This window comes from Triturus cristatus, chromosome 3_1 (genome assembly GCF_964204655.1).
Source record: "Triturus cristatus chromosome 3_1, aTriCri1.1, whole genome shotgun sequence".
Taxonomy (NCBI): domain Eukaryota; kingdom Metazoa; phylum Chordata; class Amphibia; order Caudata; family Salamandridae; genus Triturus; species Triturus cristatus.
Genome location: NC_140583.1, coordinates 641,451,003 through 641,467,243, shown reverse-complemented (window position 1 = coordinate 641,467,243; position 16,241 = coordinate 641,451,003). Strand labels below are relative to the sequence as shown.

Here is a 16,241-nt window from a genome sequence, read left to right as displayed (position 1 = left end):
AAACATAAGGTAACAAAACAAAACTAAAGTACAAAAAAGTAAAGAATAAGTACTCTAAATTGAACGAAAGGTGATGAAACTAAAGTAACTGAAACAAAGCTATTCTTAACTAAAACCAGCTTACAACACTAGAACATCACAAAACAAACCTTCACCCAAACACATTTTGACAAATCAAGAAATCCTAACGTTAGCTTATTGTCTAGCCAAGAGATCAGTCTATGTGACCAAGTTACAGTTCTGCTAAAAGGACGCCAGATGGCAGCATCCCCTTGCGCTTGGCTGTGCTGCCGCAATACAACACGCACGAGCTTACTTTGGGTGCAGAAGAGCCCGGCCCACCCCGGGGTGCACTTGCACTCTCCATCGTAGGCGCTGCAGGCGGCTCCGTTGTGGCAGTTGCACGTGTGGATGCAATCCGGACCCCAGAAACCCGAAGGACAAGCTGTAAAATAATTGCGAAAAAAGAGTTCCATTTACTAGAAAGACTTCAAACAAGCTAGAGCGACACATTTGAACGGACCAATGAACATATTTAAACAGATCATAAAAAAGAACAGAGCAATAGAACGCAACGTATTTACAGGATGGAAAATACGCGAACCAGGGAATAGTAAAGTAATGCACGTCATGCATACATTCGATAGTTTGCTGTATATTCTGAAACATTACATCCAACACTCTAATTAACGTTGTTTTCACCTTGTAAAAAAAAAAGAAGAAACAAGTGTAAAACTTTTTTCTACGAATAATAACGTTTTAAAAACGCCCGTATAACATTTCAGGCATCCCAAAAAATAACCCCACTTAATGTACTAAAAACCAGTTCCCCCTTTTTAATAAGTAATGCCAACTCTTTTTTCCCAAGCTGCAGCGCATTTAACCACAAAGATCCATCGTTTTCATTATTAATCTGTAAGATTTATTACGGGTTTATAAAACTAGACAACAGTATTTATTAGTAGCAATAATCATTTACCGGACACTAACGCCCCGCCTTTCATTTCTGTCTATACATTGTGCAGAAAAAAAGGACTACAAATCCTTCTGGTGATAGGAAGTTACTCATGAAAACTCACATAAAGGTGAAAATGGAAATCATTTGTTTTAGGTCTCGCCTACGCAACGCGCATGCGCTACTTAGGAGACCTTTAGCCGTCGTGCAGCTCTTTTTCAAAGCACATACTCGTGCTTGTGGGCATACGCCTTGCGTGAGTGCGCAGCGGTGCACCACAAGCACGAGTATGTGCTTTGAAAAAGAGCAGACTGCTCTCCGCAGCGCGCGCGCACCACTCGCGGGTACACCCCTCCGCCTCTCTCTCCTTTAAACTTTCAGCGCGAGGCGCACGCTTGTTTAATAGTTGCTTTCAATCAATCAATCAATCAGTACATTTATAGAGCGCACTACTCACACACGAGGGTTTAAAGGTGCTGAGGGTGGGGGAAGGGTGGGTGCTGCTACTGCTCGAACAGCCAGGTCTTGAGGTGTCTCCTGAAGGTGAGAAGGTCTTGGGTCAGTCAGAGGTGGGTGGGGAGGGAGTTCCAGGTCTTGGCGGCGAGGTAGGAGAAAGATCTGCCGCCTGTTGTTGTTCTTCTGGTGCGAGGTACGGTGGCAAGGGCGAGGATGGCTGAGCAGAGTTGGCGAGTCGGGGCATAGAACGAGAGGCGTTTGTTGAGGTATTCGGTCCGGCGTTGTGGAGCGCTTTGTGTGCGTGGGTGAGGAGCTTGAACGTGATCCTCTTGTTGACAGGGAGCCAGTGCAGGTCTCTCAGGTGGGCAGTGATGTGGCTGTGGCGGGGGATGTCCAGGATGAGGCGTGCGGAGGCATTCTGTATGCGTTGCAGTCTTTTCTGTAGCTTGGCCGTTGTCCCTGCATAGAGTGCGTTGCCATAGTCGAGCCGGCTTGTGATGAGGGCTTGGGTGACAGTCCTTCTTGTTTCCGTGGGGATCCATTTGAAGATCTTTCGTAGCATGCGGAGGGTGTTGAAGCAGGAGGAGGAGATGGCGTTGACTTGCTTGGTCATAGTGAACGATGAGTCCAGGACGAACCCTAGGTTGCGTGCGTGGTCGGTGGGTGTCGGTGCTGTGCCCAGGGCGGTGGGCCACCAGGAGTCGTTCCAGGCAGAGGGGGATGGTCCAAGGATGAGGACCTCCGTCTTGTCTGTGTTCAGTTTCAGGCGGCTGATCTTCATCCATTCAGCGACGGCCCTCATTCCTTCTTGAAAGTTGGATTTGGCGGTGACTGGGTCTCTGGTCAGGGAGAGGATCAGCTGGGTGTCGTCGGCGTAGGAGATGATGTTGAGGTCATGTGCGCGGACGATGTTGGCGAGGGGGCTCATGTAGATGTTGAAGAGCGTCGGGCTGAGTGATGATCCTTGGGGTACGCCGCAGATGATCTTGGTGGCCTCTGAGTGGAACGGGGGTAGGCGGACTCTCTGGGTTCTGTCGGTGAGGAAGGAGGAGATCCAGTCCAGGGCCTTTCCCTGGATCCCTGTGTTGTGGAGACGTGTTTTTAGGGTGCGGTGGCAGACCGTGTCGAAGGCAGCTGAGAGGTCTAGGAGGATGAGGGCTGCGGTTTCTCCGTTGTCAAGCAGGGTTCTGATGTCGTTGGTGGCGGCGATGAGGGCGGTCTCGGTGCTGTGGTTGCTGTGGAAGCCAGACTGGGACGGGTCAAGGGAGCTGTTGGTTTTGAGGAAGTTGGTCAGTTGCTTGTCGACTGCTTTCTCGGTGACCTTCGCCGGGAAGGGGAGCAGGGAGATGGGCCAGAAATTCTTGAGGTCCTTGGGGTCTGCTGTTGGCTTCTTAAGGAGGGCGTTGATTTCAGCGTGTTTCCAACTCTCAGGGAAGGTGGCAGATTCGAAGGAGCTGTTGATGATGTCTCGGAGGTGGGGTGCGATGATGGTGTCTGCTTTGTTGAAGATGTGGTGAGGGCAGGAGTTGGCTGGAGAGCCGGAGTGGATGGTGTTCATGATCTGGGTGACGTCTTCGGTGTTGACGGGGGTCCAGCGACTGAGGAGGGCGCCCATAAGGGGGTGTGCGGCAGTCACAGGGTGCTTAGAGCCGCGCTGTGCGAGGAGGTGGGCGCGGCGTGGCAGTCCAGCGAGCTGGTGAGACACATATTCCCTTTCCTGTATTTTCCCGATCGTCTTTGGCCGCCTGTTCGCACTTGCGGGACGGTCTCTTCTACCCGGAGCTTTGGACCCAACTGCAGCTCAGCGTGATGCATGGTAAGCTTTTGTGCTCCTCGCACAGAAACCAAACCGGCTTCTCAATCCGGTCACCGAAGCCATCATTAGCATCCTGAAGTGCCCTCCGCACCAGGGGAAACACGCAGTGCTTGCTGGTTTTACCCACTAGGACAGGCTGTATATAACGAAATGTAGGCTCATAGGTCGGCAGCACAACTGCAGACATGTTAGAGTTAGGCAATGCGTTGCTTTAGTTTTTTCTTCACACTTTTGCACACACCTTGTGCCTGTCTTCTTTCAGTGATCTCTCTCCTGAAACATTTCCTCCTATTCTCATGAACGAGTGTGGGAGAAGGATCTATAAAATTTGTTCATGAAAACAACTCAATCATACGTTTTTTTCTACACGTTTCTTTGACAAGTAGCGTGAGTGTAATTTTCTGCTTTAGCCGTATCTCAGCATCTATGGAATTCTATCTTGTTTTTAGTCCTAGGGTTTTGAGTACTTTGGGGTTATCGGTAAGTGCGTTTTTGCTTGTTGCAATGGACAGGATGGCAAACCTACCCAAGACAAATGTCCTCCATACCAGCTTTCAGGACACTATGAAAAAAATTCAAATTTGCAAAAGAATATAGGGGCTTATGTATTAGACAGTATTACAAAATGTGTTGATTCATCAGGTCCACAGGACATAATAAAAGGCCATTCTTGCAAACCCCACTGCCCCTGTTTTGTGACTGCGCACGTGGCCTTTCGCATGCGACTTGGCTGTACCTCAGGACATTTGTATTCTGCACACAGCGTGCCTCTGCGACACTGGGCATGGTTCGAGCTATTAAAAACGTTAAAATACAAAAGTGCTAAGCAGGGCTTTAAGTGGAATGAAAAACAAGAATTTGCAATGCAATAGGTCTTGCATTTTCGCGAGTTTCAGCTATTGGCATTGTAAATGACAATGCCTTCTAATTATGTTTTAAACACAAAAACAAAAATAAAAGGCATTGTTATTTGCAATGCCAATAGCTCAAACTCGAGTAAATGCGAGACCTATTGCATTGCAAATGCTTGTTATTATCTTGGGATTAATCCTGCACGCCACTAGTCTGGAGCCGTGGTCAGATTACTTAACGGCCTTTCCCTGATTCCTGTTCTTCCTTTCAGTGTCGTGTACCTACCGTTGTAGTAGGCGCATCTCTTAGATACGCATTTCAGAGATGTAATGGCCGGCACCAGGAGCGGGCGCAGGTGGTATGCCCTGCTCTGGGCTGGCGCCCCATCTACGCCATTCTGTCCGGTTCTAAAGCCTGGCCTGCAGTACTGCGTCAGTTCAGATGTTGAGGCCTCCTACGCAGCACAGCTTACTTTCTGCAGCACTAACCTAGCATGTTGTGACGCCGCCCTGTGACGTCATGGTTCTGTGGGTGCCGTCACCGATGCGTCAGGGAGACTGTCACCAGACTGAGCGTCTGCCCGGTCTTTCTTAGCACCTGGTGGGTGACTGACTGACAGCGTAATCCTATTATTGGCAATAAACCTACGCTCAGACACAGGAAGGCTGCCTTCAGCTCTTAAACTGTCACTTCGTTAAATGTTACAGTGGCGTCGAGAGTAAAAAGAAATGCGAACTGTCACAAGAAGGTAAGCACGGGGAATGACAGGAAGGGGTGCAAACAATGGAGGCTTGACCCCACCAGTCAGACAGCAGAGGCGCAACTAGAGCCAAATTTCGGGGGGGGGGCTGAGCAAAAATTTCGGGGGGGCTGAACTTTAAGCAATAGGCAGAGTGGAGCTGCAGGGGCTCTCAGAAGGGGTGAAACAACAGCAAGGCCTCATTAACATGCAAATGGTCTTTTAAAGACCTGTGAAGTGCTCGGGTGCGGCTGCTTTTTTGCCCGGGAAGGTGTCTCATCCCGGGCTGCCACACACGACGAGGGGGGGGCTGAAGCCCTTTGAGTCCAATGGGTGTTGCGCGCCTGTCAGACAATGCCATTTGGCACCAGTCAGACTGGGGGCAAGCACCAGAGTGGCACTGCCCGGAGAAATGCTGTGAAGAGCAGAATTGTGCCGCAGCCATTAATTCTATGTTGAAAGAGAAAGGTGCTGCCATGTGATGACTCGGGCAGAGAAGCGGCCTGTGAATCGCCACTGCCCTGTCCCACATACGTGTAAACTAGGCCGCTGGGTGGAGATGTCCACTGTGCTGTGCGGGCCGCTCTTTGTCTGGGCACTGTAGGGGTTACCGGAACTAAGGTGCCCCTGCGTGTTTGTGTGCACTTTATTTTCTGTTACGGCAGTGGGTGTGGGAGTGTCTTTAAGCGTGAATGGCGTATGGGATTTTAGCTCGTTTTTTGTGTGCCAGATGTGTTGTCCCACTTTGGCTCGCGTACGGCCATGCGTGAGAGTTACAGGCTGCCAGGCGTGACTCCTTCTCGCGTGCGCTGCCCTGTCTTCCGAAGGGTCCCGGACCTCTGGCCCCCCGTGGCGGAGTCAGCTTCCGCCCTTGCTACCGCTCCTCTGTTGACAGACGGAGGGCTGGCACTAGAGAAGAGAGTGGGGATTGGATGTGGGCTGGATAGCTGGCAGTCAGACGTCTTGAGCCTGAAATTTAAAGCATTGACGTCTACACGCCGGATCTGTCACCGAGAGCTGCTGGTCTAGTATAGAAAGAAAGAGTGGTTCAGCTGACTGTAAACATCTAGATGCCTTTGGTCAGATGAATTTATAAGCCAGAAGCTAATAAAAAGCTCCATGGATGATGGTATTGGCATAAAAAATAACTCTCTCTGAATGGGTAGCCAATGGTGCGGTCTTATAATGCCCAATATATGGTCGGATCTAGAGAGTCCATCAATGAGTCTGGCTGCCGCATTTTGAATAAGTTGCAGTTGCATGAGAAGTTTTCCTACTGCAGCAAATAGACAGTGTTCCCATACTCCAGTGAGCACTGGACCAGAGCATTAATGACCAGGACATGTCTGTTGATAAAGGTAAAGACGTATTGCAAAATCTTGACTTGAAAAACACAAGAGCTAGAAACCTTGGCTACTTGCACTTTGAGGGCCAGATTGGAATAAAAGTGAACACACACATAATGTATAAATAGAGTAAGTGAGGGCTTTATGCCATTGAATTTCTTCCAGGACCCAATGATCCCATGAGGCCAAAAGCTTCCTTATCTTTGGTGATTTTGATTGTGGATTTGTGGTTGTAGGGGAGTGATCCTCATGCCTGGATGTTGCTGACCTGGCATGCAGTTTTTGTGTGGGTATAGTGCATGTAGACCAAACACTGGTCTCGGAAAGGAGACAACTCAATATATGTTTTGAAAGTGGACCAGTGGGGCGTGTGAGTATGTTTTAATTTATACATCAAAAGACACACAATTGATGGATGAAAGGCATGACATTGTTCTGTATTCTGTCCATCAACTGTTGTTTTTGCATTTGTCACCCCGAGTGGGACGGGTATGCCCAGACGTGGGTCCCGTGCTCTCCATGCCATTGGAGTCAAGCTATCCTGGCTGAAGAGGGGTGAAACTCCGAAACTGGTCCTAGAATGCTTGTTTTCAGTCCAGGGAGGACCTGGCTTGGCAGTTCGGGCTGGACTGTTCCCATAAGGCACAGGGTCAAGACTGATTTGCATATGGCTGGGTTCAAACAGGAATGGCATGGTGAGCAAAAAAACGATGGATTTAGGCCCAGATCTCTGTACTGGGGTAAATGCATGACATTGTTCTGCATTCTGTCCATCAACTGTTGTTTTTGCATTAATTTATACATCGACATGTGCGAGTATTTTGGAGTTATTGGTAGAATGTGTGACTGTGTTTATTTGGTGCTCACTGTTGTATTATGTTGCTTAGCTGATACATTCTTTTTCTGTGCCTTGTACTTTTGTATCCTACTGTGCCTTTGCTGCAAAGGGTCTTTATTGTTTCGGATTGAGTACATTGTGGTGCTATAGAACCTGGCGAGACTGTGGTTTTGTGGGAGCAGTTCATCAGGGAGACCTCGGCTGATCTTTGGCTAACTTCATGGTAGTACTTGGTGGAGTCTTTTATTGAGACAACCTTTCTTTCTGTTCTTGACAGTGACCATACATTCCGACATATGAATACCGAAGTATGTTATTATCTATGAAGCTATCATTTTGTTTAGCATTACATGCACTCCCGTATCAAGAGGGCTTCAAAGTCCATGCCTTAAGAAGCCTTGTGGTACGGCGGAGCACCGAGTCGGTCCATTTTGAAGTATACTTTGGATCCAACTCAGACCAGGCCTTGACGAATCATGTTGCTTTAAAAATCATGTGGTTCTGTGATAATATCATCCAAACAGAAGTGCCCTTACAGTAAGGCAGCGGTGGGGGGATAAAGGATGGGGGGTGGGAGGGTGGAGAGAAGGTAGAAGGACAACAAATATAAGAGTAACACATAACTTGTAATTAATTGTGGTCCTCAATCCTAACCTTTAGAACTGATCATGATCACTGTAAGCGTTGGCAGGTGAATGAGAGCCGAATAAATAAAGAATGGGAAAAGTCACAAGACAAAACAGATTGATCTTATATCATGTTTGGTGTTATTGTTAAGGGACCTCTCACAACATACAACACTGAGTATCAGTATGGAAAATGCAACTTGTCAGGCTGTAGTACACTGAAAGACAAGAGGAGGACACTAATGGCGCCAGGCTCTCAAAAACAGACAAATTCATAAATTTATGCTCTGGAATCCCATACCAAACAAGCATTGGCAAAGCCACCAGGTCTCACTTTGTTGACCTATAGGCTTTGCCAATGCTTTTTGCTGATGTTGTGTAGCATCAGCATAAAGAAAATGTAAAAAATGGGACGGACAGGCCATTTTGTGGGACGGACAGGCCATTTTGTGGGAGCACGCATGAGTGATGCCCGACTACTCGCAGGTCTGCCCGGAACACAGTCAGCCATGCCCAGTTTAAAGATGTTACACTGGCTGCCCATAGAGGAGAGGATTACATTTAAAGCCTTATGTATTGCTCACAAGACCCTCATAAGGAAAGGCCCTCTCATCAACCAGTCCTTTATCTCCACATATCGTCTGAGGAAACCCCTCCGTTCTGAGAGCCTTAATCTAGCCACCATCCTCAAAATCCAAAGGATGCGAAGTGGGGGCCGTGCCTTCTCATACAATATGGCTAAGATGTGGAACACCCTCCCCCTGCATCTGCGATCTGAGACTTCCCATCTCACCTTCTAGAAGTGTCTCAAAACCTGGTTATTCCAAAACTTCAACTGGTTGCCACTTCCATTCGCCTGTTCTTTCTGCCGCTAGTGCTGGGATGCCTCAGGGTAGCCATGCGCTTAAGAAGTGTTAATTAATAATAATAATGTCATTATATGTGTGCATACAAAACCATGCATAGGCGTGCCTAGGGAATGACATGTATTACAAAACAAGGGTACCCGATATTTGAACCCGGGGTAGTCAATAATATTGTGAGGTAACAATAGTTCATGTAAGGCCAAAAAGGTCCTAAAAAAGTAAGAGCTGGGGATTTAAGAAAGTGTTAATCACTTAGCCTATGGCATAGTGCATATTATTGAATAAATGCCAGAGGAAGCAACAGTCGACAGTTTCTAATTGTATGAAGGGACATAGGTGGGCATTGACATAATAAATCATTTATTTATAAACATTATATCAAAACTTTTGAAAAATCGTTCACATGCTCACAAAAAAGTGAAAAAGCGAGTGTTGTGGCGAGTGAAGGTGACATTTAAAAATATATACATTGCATTGACAACATAAGCAGAAACTTCTGACGATAATTTCAAACAGTAAAGGAGTTTTTTGTTGTATAAAACACGACGGTGTTTCGATCTCAGTATTTTGAGATCTTCATCAGGACAAGATTTGTGAGCATGAGGAATCGATAAGATAAGAATAATGCAAGGTACATATATTAACAAGCTGTCCCTGAATAATCATATATGTTAAATCAACTTCATAATTATTCAAAGTGCATGTGAAGTGTGTCCGAAGAAAATAATCAGATTATAGAGTAACATAATTTAATCAGACTGGACAAAGTTGGCCTTAATCATGCAGTGGACCAGAGTAGGAAGATGCGAATTTACGCAATTTAAGGTGAAGAGAAACTAATCAAACATGAAAGCGAGAAAATTAGCAGTGCTGAGTGCCTAAGGAGCTTGAGGCTATAGTAGTAAAGTGAACTCAATTCAGAGTGACGTGGTGCAGCGCTAGACGAGTGAATGCAGGCGTGCACAACAATTACTTACTAGGCAAGCCGGTTAAATAATGGAATAAGGCTTAAAGGGTCAAGGGAAAGAATCTGGACCCGAGAGCCCGTCCTAAGGAGAAATTTGAGGTGATTAAGATGGGGGAAGAGGCGTACGTTAGTGAAATAATTAATTAAATTAGCATGGCACCTACTGGGGATACATTAATGCAGGTCCAGGGGCCTCTAGGAGTCAAGTTACTGAGGCAGTTAAGGGGAGAGCGGGAGCTCAAGAATACAAGCTGCCGCGGCAACAGTCTCAGTGATTACCGTGTAGTCAGCGAAATCCACACTGCATTGTCGGTGTTAACGATTTAAACTAAGGAAAAAAGGGTAAACATTGAATCAAAATGGGAGAGGGCCAGGGCAGAAACAAGACTAATGCTGGAAGGCACTTACATGAGTATGACCACATTCATCGGTCAGTGCGAGGAGATGGGCAGCCGCTCCGACTCGTGCCGAAGGAGACAGATTTTTGCTGTGAGTGGTGGAGACCGGAAGTTAAAGGAAACCGCTGTGGGTATTTTGGATAACAACTAGACGGCACGAACCAAGCGCATGCGTGGTTGATCAGGTAGGGAGGGAGGCATTGCTAAATAGGGCTCAATTCCCTAGTAAAGTTATTGCTGTTCTACTGAAGAAGGAATTGGGTGCGCGCAGCATAGGCAAAGAATGTGAACCTAAAAGACCCTATCAAGATCATCATTTGATCCCATTTGTGGGGCTCAAAGATGATCCAGGTGGAACTTCACATTCTGAAGAGCAGAAGGAGGATTAAAAATAAAATAATGCAACTGCTTGAATTTGGTCATTGATTTAAGTTTGAATGCATGTGAATGCCTGAGTCCTTGTACCCAAGTTAGAAATCCCAAAGACGAGCCAAGAATCGTTGACCTTAAGTGCAGCCAAAAGATTCGAAAAGGATCAAGGACTCAATATGATATAGAGCCTAAATAAACACTGCGGTGAGCGGGACTGAATCTTCCCCGAAGAGGTTCTAGATCAAAAGAGGATTCCAAGAATATTAACAAATGGGGATTTACAGGTCGCGTGAAAAAATGCTTATTCCTTCCTCACATTTGATCCGGAGTCTCTATGTTCCTCTGCCCTAAGAATTCTCCTTACCACCAATTGTATTCAATGTTTACATGAGGCCTCTGTCTGTCAAGATTAAATCATTCAGCTAGGAATCTTGTTTCGTCTGCTGACATTACTCAGACTTTCTTGATACCCAGTGGACACTTATCTGAGCTCCAGCAGCCTGTCCAGACTCGTCTTCTCACATCCAAGACTGGATGAGTAAACATTTGCTAAAGTTCAATGATAGGAAAACTGAAGTAATGACTATAGCTCAGGATAAATTATAGTCCCCTCTGCTCTGACCTAATCAGATGGGGCCCAGGCCTATCCCTGTTTATAAAGTCAAAACCTTATGTGTCTTGGTGGATAAAGACTTGCACTGGGGAGTGCAGATAAACCCTGTAATTTCCAATTATGTCCCACATATGAAACTATTAAAACAAATATTGTCATTCATTGCATCATGGGTGTCAGTGGTCTATTCAACCATCTTGTTCAGACTGTATTAAACAAATGCCTGTTATTTAGGCCTCTCCACAAGGGGAATCAGGAAGTAGCAAACAATACCAAATATGGCTGTGCCACTGGTTGTTGGCTTGCAAAAGTTCAGACCTCTATGTAATTCGGTAGAATCTACACTGGCACCTGGTGGCCCTGCAAATTTAATGTAAAGACCTTTCTTATGTTAATCAGTCTCTTCATGGTCAGGAAGCCAACTGTCCACTTTCCAGAATCCACCTATACGTTTCACCTCAATCACTCCACACGGAACCTTATCGTTTTTAAGCTTCCCCTAGTTTTTAAGTTCTAAATAAGGATGGAGAGCATTCTATGTTTAAGTTTCTTAATTATAGAATCTGTGACCCCATACGTGTGGTCAATAGGATGCTACAATATTTTTTGCAAGGCTCTCAAAACCCACTGCTTCTTCTTGCTCTATCAATGATGGAGCGGTTGATACAGTCCTGGTGTCAAGGAAGGTTTCAGTGTACACTGCACTCAAAGTATTGTTCATTGATTCATTTATTCTTGATGAGTGGAACCACAATTCTCAGCTAAAACCGGGAGAATCAGAGCATAGGGTAGTGATAAATTCAAACAGTGACTGAGCACCAGTGCCACCCCTCTCGACTGCAAGCCGCATTGCACAGCTGTTGAGGAGGGCAAGAGTACAAGGGGCCCTTGCATGAAATGGCATGCAAACTAGTCGTAACTTCTTCGAAAGGGAGGAGAAAAGCTATCAAGGTCAGCATCTGGATTAGCTTGTCAATCAAAGGATCAATTGATTTTGAGAGGCGGTGGTAGGGAATGTACTGTGGTCTGCACTGAAATACTAATTAGTATCCCTATGCTGTTGCCTTTGAAACACTAAAACTCAATGCATTTCAATGGGGAATGAGGCATGCCAGTTTCTCTAGAGAAATTACTCAGTGTCTAATGGGAAGTATGTGGCCTTCCTGTTCGTTGGTTTGAATCCTGAATAGGTGGACACATCCTCTGGCGGCCGACAAAGAGACTTGGGTAACAATAGCAGTGTACAATCACTCAAGGTAATATCATTTAAATTCTCCATGCAAAGTGTTTCTATTTCGTCTGCATATCCATGTGAGGATATAAATGCATTGCTTAAAAGGGTTTAAGAAAAAGCCTTTCAGCACTGTGGAACGATGGAGTTATTTTCATACTGCACGAAAAGAAATTAAACTATGTGCAGTAGGCATCTTATTGAGTAGAGCATATACTGTGGCAATTTGTTTGTAATCTTTTGACCACATGTTCCAATTTCAACATCTTCACTCTATGGCACAGAATTATTTTTTTGCCTGCAATCTATTCTAAGACCCTCTCCGTTGGTTAATGCACCATCTGCAGGGATGCACCATGCAAGTCTCTCAGATAGCTGCCCTAGTGAGATAGCCCAGAAATTACTTGGCACAAAAAATGTGTTTGTAACCTTCAGTTTTCAGACTTCGATTTCCATAGTGTGGTTTAAGGTTATTTCACCTGCTGCAGAGCTGTGCCTGAGGCCTGCAGGTCAAATGTCCCAACCCAAAAATACAAAGAACGGGTACCGCCACAGAGTTTGCAATTGTAGGAAAATAGCTTACATGGTAAGCGTTCCTGCTGCTGAGACATGCATATATCCTGAAGCTTATTTCCAGTAGAGCCTTCACAACCTTTTAGCCTACAATGTTTGACAATACAAATTAACTTTGAATTGGGCAATAGTAACAGCCTAGGCAACACGACATGGGCACCCTTAAGTCCCAGCTGAAACCTTTCCAAATAGGTCTTTTAATTTCTCAAATAGAGAAGAAGTAGCCTTTCAGCCTTAATTCTGCATATCGATTCCACTGCAACACTCTCCAAGAATAAGAACTTCTAGAGCAAAGATAGCTGAAAACGGGGCAAGCCTGGAGCTGGTGTCTCAGTGAGCTAATGCATCCACTGCAGGTCTCTCTCTTAGACCTCATGGTCAAAGGTTCACATCCTGCTGGGTCCATTGAGCCTTTCACCCTTGCACGCTCGATAAAAGGAGTACTGCTGGGTAACTATAAACACCTGCGTTTTTTTTGTACTGAGATACCCTATAGAGTGAACGTGGACTTTACAAATATGCACTATTTAGAGCAATGAAGGGATGTGTAGTAATCTGCTTCTTATGTAATGCATCTCCCTTGCCCTGGTTCTCTGCCTGATGCTCTAGCTATATGATGTCATTTGGAATGTTATGGATGTTGGTACTTGAAGGGAGGCAGTTGGAGAAGAAGGGCTGAGCAGCCAGGAGACTGCTCCTGGTGGGGTTTATATTAAGACCTACATCGGATCTTACTAAGATGTAACTGAAGAATAAATAACTTACTACAAAAGCTGTCTAAGAGACTTCATTGATTTCTACATTGGCGACAATTTAAAAAGGAGAAGAACTTACGCGTGGAGAAAAGAAGAATATTTGGGAGCAACTGGAACTGGAGCTGAAGGTAGTAATATTACTAAATACATTGAACTGTTTAAGCTATCTGGCACCCGCCCCAGCAGTGACCATGACAACGGTCGCCCTAAATAATTTTAGGTGCCAGATCCACTTGTGTGTGAGATTGTAAAGTGTATCTGCAGTCCTGTTTTAAAACTGTGAAGCCCAATGAAGAGGTATATGCTAAATCAACCTCAAATTGTCACTAACGCTGAATGGGTATAGTGCGCTGTGTTGAAATGGACTGTGATGTTATGATGTCGGTGGCACACATCGAGCCCCGGTAGGGGCGAAGGTCATGCCCCGGTGTTGAATGCTGACAAGGCTCCGGCGTGTCCTGATGAGAAGTGGCTGCACCAGCGAAGTGTGTTGTTGGTAGGCAGTCTGGCAAGTTGTCAGTAGCTAATCAACTTTATGTGGTAGATACTGGCTATATTCTGCACATTCGAGGTGTGTCTCATAACGTAAGGTTTTACAGCCTTTACATTGAGAAGCTAACAGCCTTTGGATAGAACTGTTTTTGATTGGCAGCGATCGGCACTAAATGGATTACTCTGCGGTTCATCATGACAGTTCAAGCGTGAGCAACTGTTGTTCAACTTGTGAGGAATTCGACAATTGCTGAGGCTCCTGGATTGAGTACATGAGGATTCCAAGTGCTCATTTGCACTACAGAGGAAAAGGAACGACGTGTTGTTGGGAACATTGACACCGCACTCAAAGTTTAGATGGAGTCTACCAGCAGAGTATTTATTTTTAGTTTTACAATAACTATGAGTAATTGTTTTTTTGATTTGCGCTGTTGTGGCAGTTTAACTGTAGTGCTTACTTTTAAAACTCTGCATGAGCTTGGTAATGCGCATGAAACTTACCTGCTGTGTCTGCCGCGATGAGAAGTTCCATGGCCTTTCTGACGTCGTTGGAGGTTGACTGCTCCAATACCGCTCACTGATGTTGTTTTTCCAACACCGGCGTGCCGAGAGCCACCCGGTGCAGCGTATGCTGCGTACCGCCATCTTGCTTCACTCCTACTGTGTCGCTACGGTGTACAACTTTGGCCAATAAAGTTTCGTGAGCATCGAAATCCTCTGGTGGGCTGTAGTTTGTGTCGAGGTTTCAGGCTGTCTTCACTTCATGCAGACTTTAAGACAGTAATGCTCTTGCAGGTCGGAAGTGTGAAGGAGTATTTATTTTTCATTTTTTATTTATCGGCCTGGATGTGTGTCTCACATGTGCCCCAGTGGTGAAATCTTCGGCAGTGAACTTTGTGCACCAGCGAAGTGATTGGCGACAGAAACTTGAAGCTCGTCAACAAGTACTCAGTGTGGTGAGGACCTCGGGTGAGCGATCGCTCACCGGAGCAACTCACTTACTATTTGTTTAATTTGATTGTGATGATACTGTTTTGTGGGGGTTGAAATTTGTTTCTAGGGAGGAGTGTATCCTTTATGTTGAGGTTTTGCTCTAGTTATGTTTCTTAAGGTCGTGTGAGTGTGGGGTCTGATACTTAGGTGATGCTGTGGAGTAGCGAGTACTCCACTTCTTTTACATAGGGACGTGTGTACCCTTATTATACCCCAGTTCTGTTACTAGAGTGGTGTATATATATATCTTTTGTGTGTAGTTTCTGGGAGTTATGTGCCCCAGTTATAGCTTCATAGAGATGTCTGTTCCCTTTGCGGGGAGGTTGTGGGGTGGTGTAGTTAAGTGCCCCAGTTTCGTTTTTGGAGTGGTGAGTGAAGTTGTGGGAGCTGTGTGCCCCATTTCAATTTTGGACAGCTTTTGGGAGCTAAGTGCTACATTTCAGTTTTTAAAGAGTAGTATATTGTGGGGGTAGGGACTGCTCTGTTCCAAGTTTCATGGAAGTGAGTTGTGGTAGAGTAGTTACTCCGCACAGCTTTCTAGTTTAGGGTGTTATAGGATGGTGTGTGTCACCCAATTATATTCCCCTATTATGATGTTTCATAGGGACTTTTGCTTCCCCTTTTTATTGTGAGCTTGTTAGTGGTGAGTATCCATTTAATGAGTTTCCCTTTGGAGGTTATTCTGTGTGTATGGTTTATAGGGAGGTGGATTCCCCCTTTACAATGATTTGGGAGGTTATTGCGTGTGTGTGTTTTATAAGGAGGAGGATTCCCCCTTTTAGAGGTTAATGTAGTATGTGGTTTATAGGGAGGTGGATTCCCCTTTTACAATGATTTCAGAGGTAACTGTGATGTATAGGGAGGAGGATCCCCCCTTTTAAAGGTTACTGTGGTGTATGGTTTATAGGGAGGTGGATTTCCCTTTTTGTGTGATCTTGCAAAAGTGTGCAGTAGGTGTAAGTGTACGGTATATTACTGTGCGTGCAGTAGAGGGCATGTGATATTCCCTGGTCCTGCTATTTGTTTACATTTATTATTTCTACTTTACAGTTTATTACTTTCATTATTATTATTATTGCATTACTATTATTACATTTTACATTATTATTATTATTATTACTACATTAGGAGAGATTTTCTCATTTTAGTACTGTGTTATATTGCATTTATTTCTGGGATGTTTATCTTATCTTCTCATGTTTGTATATTTGTATACTATTTCATTTTGTTAAATATTATAAGGGGGAAGATGTGTAGTAATATGCTTCTTATGTAATGCATCTCCCTTGCCCTGGTTCTCTGCCTGATGCTCTAGCTATATGATGTCATTTGGAATGTTATGGATGTTGGTAC

The 16,241-nt window shown here is 45.2% G+C and overlaps 1 protein-coding gene across 1 annotated transcript in view; it reads right to left on the bottom strand.

Annotated features, from left to right (window-relative positions):
* MEGF11 (multiple EGF like domains 11) overlaps positions 1–16,241 on the bottom strand; it is a 1,813,102-nt gene that overhangs the window by 162,834 nt on the left and 1,634,027 nt on the right. The window contains exon 17 of the mRNA XM_085644629.1: positions 317–445. Coding sequence (XP_085500755.1) covers positions 317–445 — 129 coding nt within the window. The remainder of the gene's footprint in view (positions 1–316; positions 446–16,241) is intronic.